This window comes from Camelus bactrianus, chromosome 34 (assembly GCF_048773025.1).
Source record: "Camelus bactrianus isolate YW-2024 breed Bactrian camel chromosome 34, ASM4877302v1, whole genome shotgun sequence".
In the NCBI taxonomy this organism is placed as follows: Eukaryota; Metazoa; Chordata; class Mammalia; order Artiodactyla; family Camelidae; genus Camelus; species Camelus bactrianus.
Window position 1 is genome coordinate 1,600,416 of NC_133572.1, and position 16,941 is coordinate 1,617,356.

General features: G+C 37.9%; 1 protein-coding gene across 20 annotated transcripts in view; it reads right to left on the reverse strand.

Moving 5' to 3' along the window:
- The window catches only part of ERC1 (ELKS/RAB6-interacting/CAST family member 1), a 295,017-nt gene that overhangs the window by 263,583 nt on the left and 14,493 nt on the right, over positions 1-16,941 (reverse strand). For 19 of the 20 annotated variants that reach the window (XR_012503922.1, XR_012503917.1, XR_012503916.1 and 16 more), the window contains one exon: positions 1,767-2,585. Coding sequence is in view for 7 of the 20 variants with exons in the window: in XM_074357283.1 (XP_074213384.1) it covers positions 1,767-2,435 (669 nt within the window). In the remaining 13 variants the exon portion in view is untranslated. Of the gene's footprint in view, positions 1-1,766; positions 2,586-16,941 lie in introns of those variants that run through there. The other variant, XM_045524230.2, reaches the window with a different exon arrangement.

A 16,941-nucleotide genomic window follows, 5' to 3' on the forward strand; every position in this document is an offset into this window, starting at 1 on the left:
GCAATTCAACCAACCTCACAGCTGGATTTTCATTCTTCATCAAGTAAACATACACCAAAAACCTTCATTCTCAATTTAAAAAAAGGAAAAGAAAAGGCCTTTCCTGTTAAAACATACATCGTTCCGTTTCTCCATCAGTATTTGAAAATTTGGTAACAAAAGGAGCATGGAATATGAAAACAGCTGGATATTTATGTTAGAAACACAATCTTCTAAAAGGACTTCACAATAATGAGCCATACACATTAGGCAATTCTAAGCAAATGTGTTTTTACATTTGACAGGATTCTAGACTGAGATCTCTGTGGCCCAATCAGATCAAACATTTAGGATGCATCTAAATCCCCAATCTCAAACTGAAATGGGGAAATTTGTTTAATTACTGTAAATCCTATTAAACCAATCTTCTTTGTGAAGTGGAAAGCTCCGGCCTCTGAGGGCGTGGAGGGTGTCAGAACGCACAGCTTAATTAGGGCCCACGGCTGGCTCACTGTAATCTGTTCATTAGCATTCTCCATTCTCTAGATCTCACTGCAGTATTTCACTTTACTTTAAAATTGTACCCTTCGCTTTTTGGACCAAAGTTATACAATTTTAGGATTGTGTGGTAATTACAGTGGGTGCAGGAAGACTGCATTCCTGCCAGCATTGGTGTTTAATTAGGGCAAGGGGTGGAATCTCGACATGGCAGCGCTCGCCCTCCTTCAGCACATATGGTTTTTCTGGCATCGCAGCTCTGGGGACTGTGTCACCTCTGCTGGACTCAAGTGCTCAGTCCCCACCACAGACTTTTCGGAAAATTCAAATATTTTGTCTTTGGATGTAGCTTGATGATTAGAAAGGTTACTGTCATCGCTTTTTATCCATACAGCTTTTAAAAGCACAGCCATAATTAGGCCTGAATTATTTGAAAATAAAGAAGTAAGCCAATAATTTTTTCCTAGTTAAAATGGACATTTCCAAGTTGCTTGATGACAAAAAACTTCTTGGTAATAGGCATATTTTCAGTATCACCAAAAAGGTACACTGGAGGCTAAATTCAATGATAAATTCACTAACCTCAACTTAACACTCAACTTCTACCAAAACCCACTTTAAATTTTATACATACCAAGATGCCTTTCTTCCACCTTAAATCCTTAAATATGAGGAATTAAAAAACTTAAAAAAAAAAAAAGCATCCTGAGGTTAAACTTTCATAAGTGTCAACAGAAAGAACTGCTACTTATTGTTGGTACTTAATAAATTTTATATCATCAATATTAACTTTTTAAAATTAATTTCCATTCTGTACTGTCAACATGTTGACTTGCCTTGTGATTTTTTTTAAGATTGACTTTTTTACCATTTACTATGGTAAATCTTAATGCTACATCCCACACTTAAGTTACATAGCCTGAATAATTCTGATAATGGATCTTAGAGCATGTGGCAAAATTATATACTCACAAGAATTAAACAAAGATAATACATGCTGAAAGAAAAGACAGGAAGGGAAAGAGAAGCCAGGGGAAAGAAATAAGCTAGAATTGGGGGGAGCAAGCAGATACAGCAACCAGAATAAAAGGCACAAGACCAATCTGGAAAAGGCTGAGAAATGGAGGCCATAAAACACTAAGAAAAACAGGAAAAAGGAAAATAAATGAACAAGAAGGGAAAAAACCTAAAAAAGAAAAGAAAAAGAATGGCTCATTTCATTTATATACATGAATTCAGTTTCACTGACACACAGAATACAGAAAGGTAAACACACACATGACACCAACCTGGTTTTCCTCCTGCACAACTCTGTACTGTTCCTTCCAAACAGTGATTTTGGAAGCTTCGTCTTTCCTCAGGGCTCGCTCTTTCTTCAGCTCTGGGCTCCAGAAGGTCTTGATGCTATTCATGGAAGAACTCAATTTGCTCTCCTTTACTTCCACGTCCTTTCGTAGGAGATCATTTTCCCTTAACACTTCCTTCAGCTGTGTCTGCAGATCCATGATTGTGTTGTCTCTCGCCTGGCGAAGAGAGTGAGGAACAGTGGATGCCATGCTCACTGGGGGGAGGTGATGCTCCCCGAATGCTATGGTGTCACTGGCCACCCCACTGCTGGCTATGTTGGGGCTACTGCCCATCGCTGTCATCCTCACACCGTAAGGCAGACGTCCTCCAGAACGGCCAAGCGTCATGGTGCTTTTAGGTGTTTCTGAACCCACGTTTTCATGGTCACTCAGGTACATAGGGCCGGAAGTGGCATAGGCAGCATTTAAGGACTGGATATTCTCCATTGAAAGGGTCTTCCCACTGCCACCCCCGACACTGCTTCCAGAACTCCCTCCTGTACTGTTGGTTCGACGATGACCCAAGCGAGGGGAACGTGGAAGCCTAGGTGAGCGCCCAGGGCTCTGGTTGCTTGGTTCCACCTTCCCCACCGAGCGAGCACTTCCATACATGGTTGCAAGATGAATTTCAGTGCCAGGAAAGACAGAAAGCAGAATCCGGAACTCTGTGCGATTTCTCTATAGCTGTAAAGTCTGCTCAAGGCTAATGAGAAATAACAGGTCCTCAGCTGTCCAGTCGTGAAGAAATAGCTTACACCATATCTGTAATGGAAAGGTCACACGTTAACTCCTCCAGGAAGAAACACTTCCCCTCTCAGACACTTTTTCATTGTCCCCACTCGAGGGAGAGCCCCTGCGGTTACATTTACTCAAGCATTTGTTTACAGCACAACTTATTTCTTAGTAAACACCATTCTAAAAATATTCAACATGTCTCAAAACTGAATACTGAAACCATACTAAGCAAATGGAAAAGAAAAAGAAATATATCAGATAAGAAGATTGGCAAGAAAAACACAAAACTCAGTGTTTGAATATATGATTTTCTAACTGGAAAATCCAGGATTATCAACTGACAAGTTATTAGAATAACAAAACTCAAAAAATTGGTTAGACACAGATCAATATATAAATATCATGTATTTACATGCAATACATTGTATATGTGCAGTCAAATTGTAATAATTCTACCTAATAAAACTGAAAAATGAAAATAAATAAATATCAATGCTTTCCTGCACATCAGTAATAACAATCTTAATGCATTTTTTAATGCATTTTAAAAAAATTCCCACTCACAACAGCAACAAAACCATAAAAACACTTTGATATAAATCTAACAAAAATGTGCAAGAAGTTTTGGAAAAACTGTAGAACTTCCCTGAACAAAAGGAAAGTTATCCATGTTCATGGATGAGAAAACAGGCACTGCGAGGGTGTCAGTTCTTCCCCAACTACTCTACCTGCCAACGAAACTCTGTACAGGAATTCTTCACATAACTCAACAAGCTGACTCAAATTCAAATGGAAGAGTAAAGGCACAACAACCATCAAAGCAATCTGAAGTAGAAGAACAAAGGAAGACATCTGCTAAAAAGTAAGACAAATTACAGATCCATTAACTTTACTTGCGATACAAAAACATTTTTTAAGCCTCTGAGAATAAGGGTTTTTTTTCTTCTTATTAATTCATTTAGCAGCAAAACTGGACCTGATCTGAGGTCACTTACTGTTTATATGTATCTCACCTAGTGTGATTACTCATGCACTTTATTGGGAAAACAATGTGTATGATTACAGGAAACTGCCTAATGCCCACTGGGCATTATCGGGAAAAATCTAGACTCCAAAACCACATCTGACCCCTAAGATTTCTCATAATGACTCAGAGCCATTTAAAGCTATAGCAATTAAAACTGTATAGTTCTGGTTCAGGGACAGACTCTAAATTATATATGAGTGAGTTTAGTATATGCTAAAAGTAACACTGTATAACAGAGAGGAAAAGACAAATCATTCAATAAATGAGTTTGAACTGCTGCTCTTGGAAAAAAATAAGTTACAGCCCTACTTCACACAGTACACAGAAATAAATTCCATGTACATTAAAGATATAAATTTTAAAACTATTAAATGTACTATAAAATTCACTTAGGCGAATACCCTTGTGAACTTGAATTAAGGTAGGACTTCTTAAATAAAAAACAGGGGGGAGGGTATAGGTTGAGGGGAGGGTATAGTTCAAGAGGTAGAGCACATGTTTAACATGCTGACGGTCCTGAGTTCAATCCCCACTACCTCCTCTAAGAATAAATAAATAAACCTAATTACCTCCGACCACACACACAAAAAAGAGCAAAAACCATAAAGCAAAAATCAACTAATGCATTATGTCAAAATGACAAAATACACCAAAAATTAAAAGAAAAACAAAAACCTAGGTGAAAAATGTATCTAACACATGTATAAAGATCTGTATGCAAAATACATAAAGAATTCCTACCTGGGAAATGCCAGATTTGAAACAGCAGTGGTTAGAGGGGAAGGGGATTTGCCTTCTAAGGCTGGGGGAAAATGCTTGTGGAGGCTTCAGCTTCATTTATAAAGATTTGTACTCATAATACACAAAAACTTGAAATTTTTAAGAAGAAAATATGTTCATATTCTACAAGAAGAATAATTAAGACAAAATTTAAAAACACCTATCTACTTTCTACACTTCTCTCAAACATAAATCAATACAGATCTAAACTAGATCTCTGTGGTTTCCTAGTATCAGTCTACCAAAGAATTGCCTTAGGTCAAATACAGTTTTCACCATATTAAATAATATTTTCCAAAAAGCCACTGTTACATAGAGTTTATTCTTACAAGTGTTTCTTCATTGAAAATGCAATCCAAGTAAATCACATGGTCAAAACCAAGATTTTAAAGGGTCTTTATATTCTAGTCAAACTCGAACAGGTTAAAGATCTTCATAAATAGGAAGATACCGGCAGTCTCACCTCCACTTTAGTGATCCTGTAAAGATCGCCCTCAGGTAACAACAGGCAGGCCAAGAAATATACAGAGCCTGAACCTTCTGTCTCAGAAATAGCAACAGTACAGCAAGTTCGGAAATTGCAATACTCTGTGAGTAATATTAGGAAATTCCCTCCCACAACTAACTGAGCTCAGAAGTAAAAACTCCTTCTTCCCACGATTAATCTGGACTGTAAGGTAGATGACAAGTAATAATCTACATACTACTTGTTCAAGTGAATTCTATTTCAAGATCAGAGGGTTGCAAAGTTTCTTATTTTAAGTAATCTGAGTATTTCTTTAAATGAGAGAGCTATTCATTACCCAGAATCCCTTGAATGATAACAAAGCTAACATACAGTGTCAGGCACTGCGCTAAGAATTTTATAAGATTTAATTTAATATTTATAAGCACCCTACAACATAGATGAAGAAAGTAAGACCTATAGGTGCTAAGCGACTTACCCAAAGTAAAACAGCTATTGAGTGGTAGGGGCAAGCTCTGAATTAGGTGCCCTGGAGGCTCTTAACTACTCTTTACTCTGCTGACATTGACATCTCAGTTGTCCACAGGGTATTAAAGGCTTCCACAATTTTAAGGCAGGGTGTCCTGTTAATCCAGCACCCTAAACTTAAAGTTTAAGGCACATCTTAGGTTTTCCTGGGTGTAAAGCTTAAACAATCACATTTATCTCTCTATTGAGGAGAACGTCTTTTTTAAAAGATGGTGTGCAAAAGAACCAAGTAAGTAAAACTAACAAAATAAAGAGTAATAATTCAGAGTTTCGGGAATCAGGCCCTCTTTAAACTGCCACATTCAAGAAAAGAATTCCCAACTGTGCTTTTGTGCAAAACTGCATCTTCATTTAGTCAAGTAACAAAATCACACTAAATAGGCTAAGATCCAGAAACAAAACTCCACATCCAGTTTTCAGCATTAGCAGGTGCGCACACTGTCTGAGCCGCTTTCAGGCCCCACATGTCACTTGCACGTGGAGCCTTTGTTACTTTCAGAACTACATTCATTCCTACAACAAAAGAAGAAAACTCACCAGCTCTATCTGAAGCCCTCACGCTAGCTTCTTCTAATGGCAACTTCAGGGAAGATAGTGTTTAAAGAAAATTAATTTCCTTAAAAAATTTCCCAGACCCACAAACACAATAATTCCTGCACTTTGAATAGCTGACAAAAAAGAATTTTGACAAAATAAAGAAGGTTAAGCTGTATGACTCCATTTATGTAAAATTCTAAAAGAATCTATTATGACAGAAAGTCAATCAGTACGCGCCCGGGGTTGGGGCTGAGGGATGCACAGGTAATGAGGGGCTGAGAGGAAACTTGGGGCGACGAAAACGTTCACTGTCCTGACTGAGGTGAGGCTTCCCAGGCACATACAGGTCAGAACTTACCAAACTATAGTCATTTTTAAATGTTCAGTTTATTGTACATAAACTACACCACAAAAGTTCAAAAAAATAATTTCACATTCCAAACTCTCCTGCCCCTGATTAATCCAAAGGAAACACCTTCACTGATTATGTACCTGGAGCCCGACTGCTGCTGGAAAACATCGTGCAGCTGCTCAGCTTGAGCCCATAATGTGGCCCGAGTCCCCCATGTCCCTTAGTTAGCCCCTACCTAGAATCCGTTGTGGTTATTTCAAACCTTCTCCCTCTGCTCATCAGACAGAACACATGACTGTCCTGGGTCAGAGACAAAGAACTTATTACTCACAGCACAGCCAGCAGTATGAGCAGCTTGTTACCCTCAAGTCCTACCAGGTGACACAACGGGGCCCAGACAGATGCTACACACGCAGTGGGTTTGCTGAGGAACACTGAGTTTAGGGAATTCGCCACTTCTGCAGAAAGCAATAAGTAAGTCTGACCTCTCCCAATGCGAGACATTACCTCATCCCTCAAGGTGGCTTGCTGCAAACACAAACCTCAGAAATGGCCCAGGTTAACAGCAGTCAGGGCCTTGCATTTAGAGCATGCAGGGAATAAGAAATCCTGGAAGACTCACTCTCCTGACAAGCATCTGTTGTAGTTTCAAGGTACCTTTGTAAATCTTTGATACTCCCTCCCTTCAAGGGGGGAAGCAAAATTCCTCTTCCTCTGAATGTGCATTAGACTTAAATGATTTGCTTCTAATGATGTATCATCTCCAAGACTAACTCATAAAAGACACTGGGGCTTCTTTCTTGGTCATTATCTCGGATCACTCGCTTTGCGGGGAGCTGGCTACCATGTTGTAAAGGTAATCATGCTACCCTACAGAGAGTGCCACACAATGAGGAACTGAGGCCTCCTGCCAAGAGCCACGGGAGATGGCTCGGAAAGGATCCTCCAACCCCGGTCAAGCCTTCCGATGTCCGCACACTCAGATGACACCTTGACTGCAACCTCGTGAAATACCCTGAGCCAGAACCACTCAGCTACACTCTTCTAAGAATTGTGAGACAGTGTCTGCTTTTTCAATCCAGTAAGGTTTGAGATAACTTTTTATACAAGAGATAACTAACACAGTATTGTTTCCTGACACTTCTGTTTCAGGTGTGCATATGCACACACGTGCATACTGGATCACAATTTAAAATGTGTTTCTTTTTGAAAGTTCTAAACAATTCTCAACACCACCGCCAGAATAATCTTCTAATATGATTCTCCAAGTGAGTCAAGCTCCCTGTTACCCCCAAGCCCCAAAGATGACACAGAGGGGTCTAAAGAGAACCCCTCAGGAGGCCCATGAGAGCAAAACTATTTTCACAATACTATGACATTGGCTTTTTCACTGAACATTCTCACAACGTACAGTAGTGTTTTCCTGAGGCTACATGACATGAGGGATTATCCCACTGACAGCTAATGGAATGTGTACTTGTACTCACATGTTTTAAAAATCTCTTCTACTTTCTAATATGGTAAATAGTAACAGACAGAGCCTACATAAACAAAAGCTATTTGGAGTCTTCAGTAATTTGTATGAGTGTAAAGGGATACTGAAATAAAAAAAGTTTAACAACCACTGCTCTAAAATTTAAACATGACATAATCACACACACCTACATACTTCCTTTGATGGCGTCCCAGAATAAGAATCTAAATTCCTTGGCAGTGCATGTAAGACTTCATGATTTGGGCCCTGCCTACCTCTCTAAAGACAGGTTTCTTCTTAGTCACTCTCCTTCTCCCTGTGACAACCATGATCAAGTGCCTGCAATTTTCTGAAATCCCATGCTCTCTCTTGCTTCCATGACCTTCCTCTTCCCCATCAACTGGCTCACTACGCATTCTTCCAAACTCAGTTAAATAGTCACAATCCCTTAATTCCCTCAGTCCAATTTAGGTGCCCCTCTTATGGAAACAGGGGCTTTTAAAAATACACTTACTACATATTAGTTAAGTAACTATTTCCTTAAAGGCAAAGCAATGTCTTATCTCCAAAACCTAGTGTAGTGCCTGATACAAATCCATTATGCAATGTTTGCTGACTCCACAACTTAACCTAAATCTAAGTAAAACTCATTAAGATGGTTCTTATACATTCAGAAAGTGATGGTAATCTTGAAATTAGTTTATGAAAATGCAACTAAATGCAATTAAGACAAACATAATGAAATCCTTTTTATCATTTCCCTTATGTTAATAAACTCTATTTTTAAATTGCAACGAAATTCCATAAATTGACAACCTCCTTCTCTGTATTTTTATCCTCTAATATTTTACCCTGAAAATCATAAAGTAACCTACCGAATGAATGGTGAAGATATCAACTTTTAAAAAACAAACTGTTCTTCCTGCATGAATAAAACTAGGAAATTCTGTGGCTAAATCTTAATTCCAACATAACAGCATAAGCTCAACAGGAACAGACTAATGCCCCTCATCTTCTAAGAAAAAAAAATTTAACTCATACACATACAGAGCAATCCTATGCAGAAAATATTATGCCTATAGGTACATATATGCTCTCAAAACTGAAAAATCTCTATTAAATTAATCTGTCAAGTTAGTATCATAACCAGAGACCTACCAAATATTTAAAATGAGTTGTTTTATCTTGCATTTTGATTTTTTTAATGCTTTAAAATACCAGCACATTTAAATTTCTGCAAGTTTGTCCAGATTTAGGTTTTAAAAAACTTCCTAGAGTCTAATTCTGATAAGAACATTACCAGAAACCTAGTTTATCTTAAATTTGGTGTTTACTAACAACACAGTTCCAACATCAATTGTTCATGTTTCCATACTTCCATAAAAATGTACAATTTTTAGAGCTCTTCAATTTAACCAAAGGAGCATTCTTAACTCAAAAACAGACTGAAAGCCTTAAAATGCTGGGTTTCCCTATCAAGAGAAGGCACAATGTTTCTCAAAAAAGTCAAGAAAACTAAAATTAATTCAGTTTTGGTGACATATAAGCAAAGATTTTTTTTAAAGATATACAAGACAATATTTAAAAGGACTAGGTTTATTGTTAAAACAATTAAGTCATTTTTTTAAAACTCCCCAAATGAAGAGGAATGGCAAAAGTTAAAAATACACTTACAAATCAAAAAGGAACAGTGCTCAGAACATATAGACACAGTAGTTTTTATATTATCCTCCCTAACTCTGTTGCCCCCTGTACTAGAGCGTATTAGTAACACTCTGCTCAAGTATGAAAACAAAAAATGTGACCTGAAATCTTCTCTACAGGTGTGTAAAAATGTGCAGAACAAAAATGCAACACACAGACCTTAAGCACATTTCATCCTAACCAGGCCCGTGTAAAGTAATTCTTACTGTGATCCTGAGGCTCAGTCGTGTTATAATTTGAAGGAAAAGCTTGGGCTGATTCAGCTCCACCACTTACACATATAGCTTTCAACAAATAAATAAATCTCTTTAAGCCTCAGTATCCTCATCCATGAAATGGGCTTATCTTCCTCAACAGATGGTTTAAAAGATCAAATCAGTGAGTAAGTATAAAATATCTGGTTCCTGGTAGATCTTCAATAAATGTCAGTTATCACATGTCTAGGAATTCATCTTACATGTGTTTTCACACAAGTGGGAAAACTGAGTAAGAATCAGCTGCAGAATTCTTTGAAATAACAAGACTCTGGTAATAGCCTATATAATTATGGGAATACTGTGCTGCTATTAAAAAGAATAAAGTTAAGTCTGTAAGTAGCGATAAGAAAAGAGATACAAGACAAAGACACTTCTAAATTTATAAAAAGAGGAATACAAAAATTCATGGGGAAAGGTGGGTTTTCACATTTTTCTTTCCTGCACTGACTGAGATTTTAACACAAATATGAATTATTTTTATAATTATAAAGTAATTATAGACCAATACATATACAGATGGCTCATTTGTGACAGAAGTACAAAGGCGACACAGTGGAGAGAGTGAGGCAGTCACGCTCCCACAACAGCAGACCTGGACGGACATCTTCATGCCTGCCGCAGCCACGCCTTGCACCGCAGTTACCTCCCCACAGGGGGACAGGAAGCAGCTTCTCCAGGATTCGCACAGGCCTCTGCTCTTGAGGGGACCCAGAGGAGGAAGGTTACCAGAACAAACAACAGCCACCACTGGTCTCAAGGGCACAAATGGTACTCATCGTTCCCCTCCTGCACTGCTCTAAGCCGTGCCCATCCTCAATCTGCAGGTCTTCGTGGCTTATCTGAAGGCAACCCACATATTTCGTCCTCAAGGGTCTGGGCCTAGCAAGCATGTTCACCTCAGGCCTGGGTTGCTGCACGCGTCCATTCACAGTTAAGATGGGGCAAGGGGTACCAAAAGGTGCCCAGCTGAGCCACCTACGTTCTGCATGTGTTATCCCTGCCCCTATTACGTTCATAATGGTGAAAAATTACAATCTAAGCGCCCAACAATCGGGCACTGGCTATGTATGTTAAGGCACAAGTATAAAACACTATCTGCACAACATCTAAGAGGTTGAACAGTATCCCCCCAAAATTCATGTCCACTAGGAACCCCAGAAGGTAACCTTGTTTGGAAATCAAGTATTTGCAGATATAACCAAGTTGAGTTTATACTGAATTACGTTAGGCCCGAAATCCAATGACTGTTGTCTCTGTGAGGAAAGAGCGATTCAGTCGCTGAGACACACATTAAGATCACGAGAAAACGGAGGCAGAGATCGGAGTGATGCAGTTACAAGCTAAGGAATGCCAAGGATTGCCAGGAGACACCAGAAGCCAAGAAGAGGCAATGAAGGATTCTCTCTAGCTCTGGCCTTCAGAAAGGGCAAGCAGCTACCTACACTGATTTTGGACTTCTTGCCTTCAGAACTGTGAGAATAAATGTCTGTTGTTCTTTGTCATCAGGTCTGTGGTAATTCGGTACAGCAGATCTAGAAAACCAACACACCATTTCATTACAAATGATGCTGTGGCTCTATACTTAACAACAGAGAAAGGTATTTGTGATCTACTGTCAAACCAAAGAGAAAAAAGAAAAAGTTATGAACACAGATTCCACCTAAGTTTGTCTTTTTTTAACATTACAACAGGATGTACTACTCTGGGTAGTAAGATTCTGGGTGGTGATCTCACTTCTTCTCCATATCATAATCTTTTTCTATGAACACATACTATTTTTATAATCAGGACAAAACAATAAAACTATTTTGGGGAAGGGGGTATAAAAATACCCAACAGAAATGGTGTGACGGCCTAAGCCAAGGCTCTAGATACTAAAAAAACTCCCACCACCACTTCTAGAATCAAGCCAGGATGGTTTCCTTATAGCCAAATTCAGTGGATTCTCTTTACTTCTACTGCCGTTGACACTACTGGACACTTCTATCCTGAACTCTCGCCTGGGTCTGATACTCTCCTGGTACTCCGACTCTCTCTCCAAGACAACTCCTTATTTGTACGTTTTATTGGTATTTTTCTTTCTCTTGCTTGCTGACTGCACTTAGTATGTCCATCTCGGGCCAGGGTTCGTCTGGGTCTCCCGCTGTAAGCGTGACTGCCTTCCTCTCTCCACTGTGTCCCCTCTGCACTTCTGTCACAAATGAGCTGACCGTATATATGCAAGCCTGGGGAGTGGGAGAAGGGCAATGACTGCTTATAGGCTTTTAGGTTTCTTTTTGCAGTGATGAAAACAGTCTGCAATTAGGTATTTTATGGTATGGTTGTACAACACTGTGAATATACTAAAAATTACCAAATTGTGCACCTTAAAATGGTGGATTTTGTGGTTTATGAATTGTATATCAATTAAAGATGCTGAAACAAAAATGAAAAAGCGCGTAATATAGAAAAATTATCTTGATTCTCAGTGAATGTGGAGGGAGAAAACAGAGGGTATTAGAATTTGGGGCTGTTATCAAATGAAAAATGACCCTCCAGCCTCATGTCCCCCACCCTCAATTTGAAAATATGTATCAAAATGAACTGCTTTTATTGATGATGATGATGTGTCATGTCCCTGAAACATACTGGGGTTGAGAAAATTAAGGATCATCAACAGATTGAAAAGAGACAAGACTGAATAGGCAAGGAGGCTGTTTAGGAGACTGCTGTGATGGTACTGTTCACACAGGGTGAGTTTGCAGCTGTAGAGATGGAAATGAAATATATTAGGAAGGTAAGAATTGATGGTGCACAGTGACTGGTCAATGGAAGTTGAATAGAGGAATGAAAAGGAGGAATCAAAATGAATTCTGTCAGCATAGGGCACACAGGAGGAGAGGGACATATTTTAGGGAAAATATGTTTAGTTAGAGCCGTTGAGCTGCCTATGGGAAGTCTTGGCAGATATGCACACTAAGTAGTTGGTCATATAAGTCTGCAGCCCAAGGGAGAAGCCAGAGTTGGGAATATTGATTGAGAAAACCTAAACGAAACTAAGTACCTATTTAAAATAGGTAATAGCTGAAACCAGCTGTGAAACAATGGCTGTGGGTGGGGTTGCCCGTGGAAAGTAAAACAGGAGACAGGAACGTGTTTGAGGCAGAGCTCTAAGGGATATACAGTGTTTTAAAGGCAGGCAGAGGAAGAGGAGCCAATAAGATGTATGAATAATCCTACCATAAACATTTGTGTGCAAGTTTTTATATGGACAAATAAATGTTTGCAATTTTCTTGGGTATAGAGTGGAACTGTTTGGGCAATATAAAAACTTTTTAACTTTTTAAGGGTACATCAAACTGTTTTTCCAAAGCATCGGCAACATTACACATTCTTAGCAGCAACCCATGAGGGGCCCAGTTTTTCCACATCCTCACCAACACTTGTTACTGTACATCTTTTTTATTACAGCCATCCTAGTGAATATAAACTGTTATTTTACTTGATGTTATGACTCTTCATTTAAATAGTAATATTAAAAAATTATAAGCATATTTGGAACCAAATATATTTAGTGTCCACGCAATACTATGTGTTATTAATATATTTAACCTATGACACTTAATATTACTATTAAATGAGTAACATACGCATGTAGAAATAAAAATTCAAATGATAAAAAGTAAAAGTCTTTCTCCACTGAGTCCTCCTCCTTGGAGATAACTACTTTTGACCATTCTCCTTTTAATTCTAATGGTTACCTCCATAACTCTAAATTATTTAACTCCTAATCACTAAAATTAATCTCCATTAACTCTGAATTATTTCTTCATAACATCTACTACCATATAATATGCAATTTGTTTCACTCCTCTGTTCTGTTTATTGTCAGTGCCCTTTACTAGAATGAAGACCCCATAAGAACAGTAGATTTTCCCTTGTCTGTTCACAGCTGTACCTCAGCTCCTTAGAATGGGGCCTGGTACACAGAAAGCGTCAATAAATGTAAATTTATATAAGAATAAGTATTTCTTTCTCAATTTACCTAAGTATTTTTTTTTATTAAAGTATAGTTGATTTATAATGTTGGGTTAATTTCTGGTGTACAGCACAGTGACTCATTTATGTATATATACATTACAAGGTACTGAATATAGTTCCCTGCGCTATACAGTAGGACCTTGTTGTTTATCTACTTTATATATAGTAGTATCTACAAATCCTAAGCTCCAAATTTATCCCTCCCTACTCCCTTTCCCCTCTGGTAACCATAAGTTCGTTTTCTATGTCTGTGAGTCTGTCTTTGTTTTGAAAGTAAGTTCACTTACGGGTTTTTGTTTTATTTTTTTTTTTTAGATTCCACATACAAGTGATATCTTACGGTATTTTTCTTTCTCTTTCTGGCTTACTTCACTTAGTATGACGATCTCCAGGTCCATCCATGTTGCTGCAAATGGCCTTATCTTACTCTTTCACGGCTGGGTAGTATTCAGTCTTCTTTATCCAGTCGTGTGTTAATGGGACATTTAGGTTGCTTCCATGTCTTGGCTACTGTAAATAGTGCTGCTATGAACACTGAGGTGCATGTATCTTTTTGAATTAAAGTTTCCTCCAGATATACATCCAGATTTATTTAAATCTTTAAATACATTTTGAGTCTCTCTCCATACAAGGTGAGAAATTTTGTTCATAAATCTCTTTTCTTCCCAATTTTATTGAGTTACAGTTTACTCTGATTTTTCTAATGGTTATCTTTATTAATTTAAACTAATTTACATTAACTTCTGTTTTTTTTCCCTCTGTAAAATGTAAACTTTTAAATTCCCACCACCTACCTCAGTATATGATGAGGAATCTGAGTTCCAGCATATCTGGCTACCTCACATTAATCCACCTTTGGCATTACTTTTATGTCCTACAGGTGTATGACATTTATTTTCTGATCTACAACTTTCTCTTCTTTGTCTACAAATCAATTCTGAAAACAGAAAGTCAATAAACAGTTTACATTATGATGGTAATATAAACAATACTCACTGCAGAACCAGGTAGTAACGGAAGCTAAAGACAACCCATAATTTTGCTGGTTCCCATCCTAGGATTTACTACAATTTACAATTACTTTCTTTACATGTTTTGTCTGTATTTCTCACTACACCATACTCTATGCAAATAGGATTTTTATACACTCACACCCCTTGTTCATTACTGTATCATACACAGCCCTCACTACTATACCTGGTAGACAGTATGCACTCAATAAGTGTATGTTTATAAACAGATGAGTAGATCTGTGGAAGGAAGGGGAGGGAAGAAGAGACGAGGGAAGGTCAGGCCATCAAGGATATCAAAACCAATCTACTTTAGACACTGAGTATCTTTATATAACGTCCATCTTCCAGCATCAACCTGAGACAGAGTTAAAGTGGAAGGAAATGAATCTACATATCCTATGAGATCTATCAGTCAAGCAAATGTCAACGAAAGGTTAAGTTAGAATAAAAAAATGGTATCCTGTTTCTGTAACTATAAAATTTTTACAAATTCTATTGCTTTTAATAACCACATTTCTCCTATTTTTAAAACTCTTCTATACATGGGGGCGCTGGTGGGAGGGGGGTGGAATTTTGAGTTTTCCTCCCTTAGTTCTTTAGTACAGTTCCTTCTGAAATACTTCAGTCTTAACTGCTAAGCAGAAAAATGCTTTTTCTATCCCTTCACCAGAATATATAGATGGCCATAAAGAAGCAGTAATAGTGAGAGTAATCCACTTCAATGCCTCCAAAAGGAACCAGGGAAATAAATGCTGCTGAGACAAAACAGAAAAACATGGAAGGTGGAAGAGTAACTGTGGCGATCAAGTCCCTGTGATCCAAGGTTTTTCTTAACAACCTAAATCCTACTTCTCATATTCATTACCGTATCTCCTTGAGTTCTTGAAATAAAACAGCAATAACAAAGCTGAGTTCAGACCTGGCCATGACTACACAGTCACAGCACAAAGCTTGTCATCTAGGTCAGAAAACCACAAAGAGAAGAATACTAGAAAATTCCAGGATCATTTTTCCCTACAAGGAAGGCACTAGTCCAAAAATCTACACACATAGTGGGAGAGAACAGCCCAGTCCCACCCCACAGACACCCACATATGCCCACTCCGAATCCCGGAACATCCCCAGGGGCTTAAATACAATACACTCCACAATGATTGGACGTCAGCCTTTCATTCTCACTCTTCCCACAGAGCTTCAAGCATAACATATAACTGCAAACAGCAGTCTCTCCCTCTTTCCTCACAGATTTGAAGGGTAATAACAGCTCTCTACAACCAAAGGAGCACCAAATATTCATAAGTCAAAGGAAAGCAGAAAATCCTTTAATAGCAACATAGTAACCTACTTCAAATTAATTACAACTGCAAAGGCTGACATAGATGTGCTATGAGATATTTATAAAGTGCACTAGAAAATACACATCGCCCATTAGCTATTTAAAGCTTTACATGTGAAATTCTGACCTAAATCTCAAAATCACTAGCCCAACCTGCTGTGATGGATTATACTGTCACTAATTAGCATCATTTTCGGCAAATGAGTTAAATATTTTTAAACACTGTATTTCAAAAATTTTAAGATTCTGTTCATTTTGTTAAAGGATTAAAAATGTCACTAGGGACAAGAAATGTGCTATCTTTAGCACTCTATGAAAGATTAACAATAGACCAAAATTTTAAAATCCAATTCAAGTACAATTTGGCGAAACTATCAAATAAATTTTAAAATATGTATACCTTATGACCCAGAAGTCTCACTTTTAAAATTATTCTCTGTAATGGGGGTGGGTATAGCTCAGTGGCAGAGTACATGCTTAGCATGCACGAGATTCTGGGTTCAATCCCCAGTATCTTCATTAAAATAAATAAATAAACCCAATTACCTCCCATCCACCCCCCAAATTATTCTCTATAAAAGATATATTTCACAGGTTCAAGGATATATGTGCAATGATGTTCAATTACTGTATTACTTTGTACCAGCAAAAAGAGAGAACTTAAATTTCCACCACCAAGAGCTTGGTTAAGTAAATTACACCTCCAAACTATAAAATAAAATACTGCTGTTAAAATTTTTTTCTCAAGTAAATCTCTGTATGTGACAATTTCTATAAAGACATCTATGACATACTGTGAAGCGGGGAAAAAAGCAAATTACAGAAGAATTGTATAATACAGTCCCATCAATAGACAAAAATATAGACGTGTATTCGCACATAAAAAGAA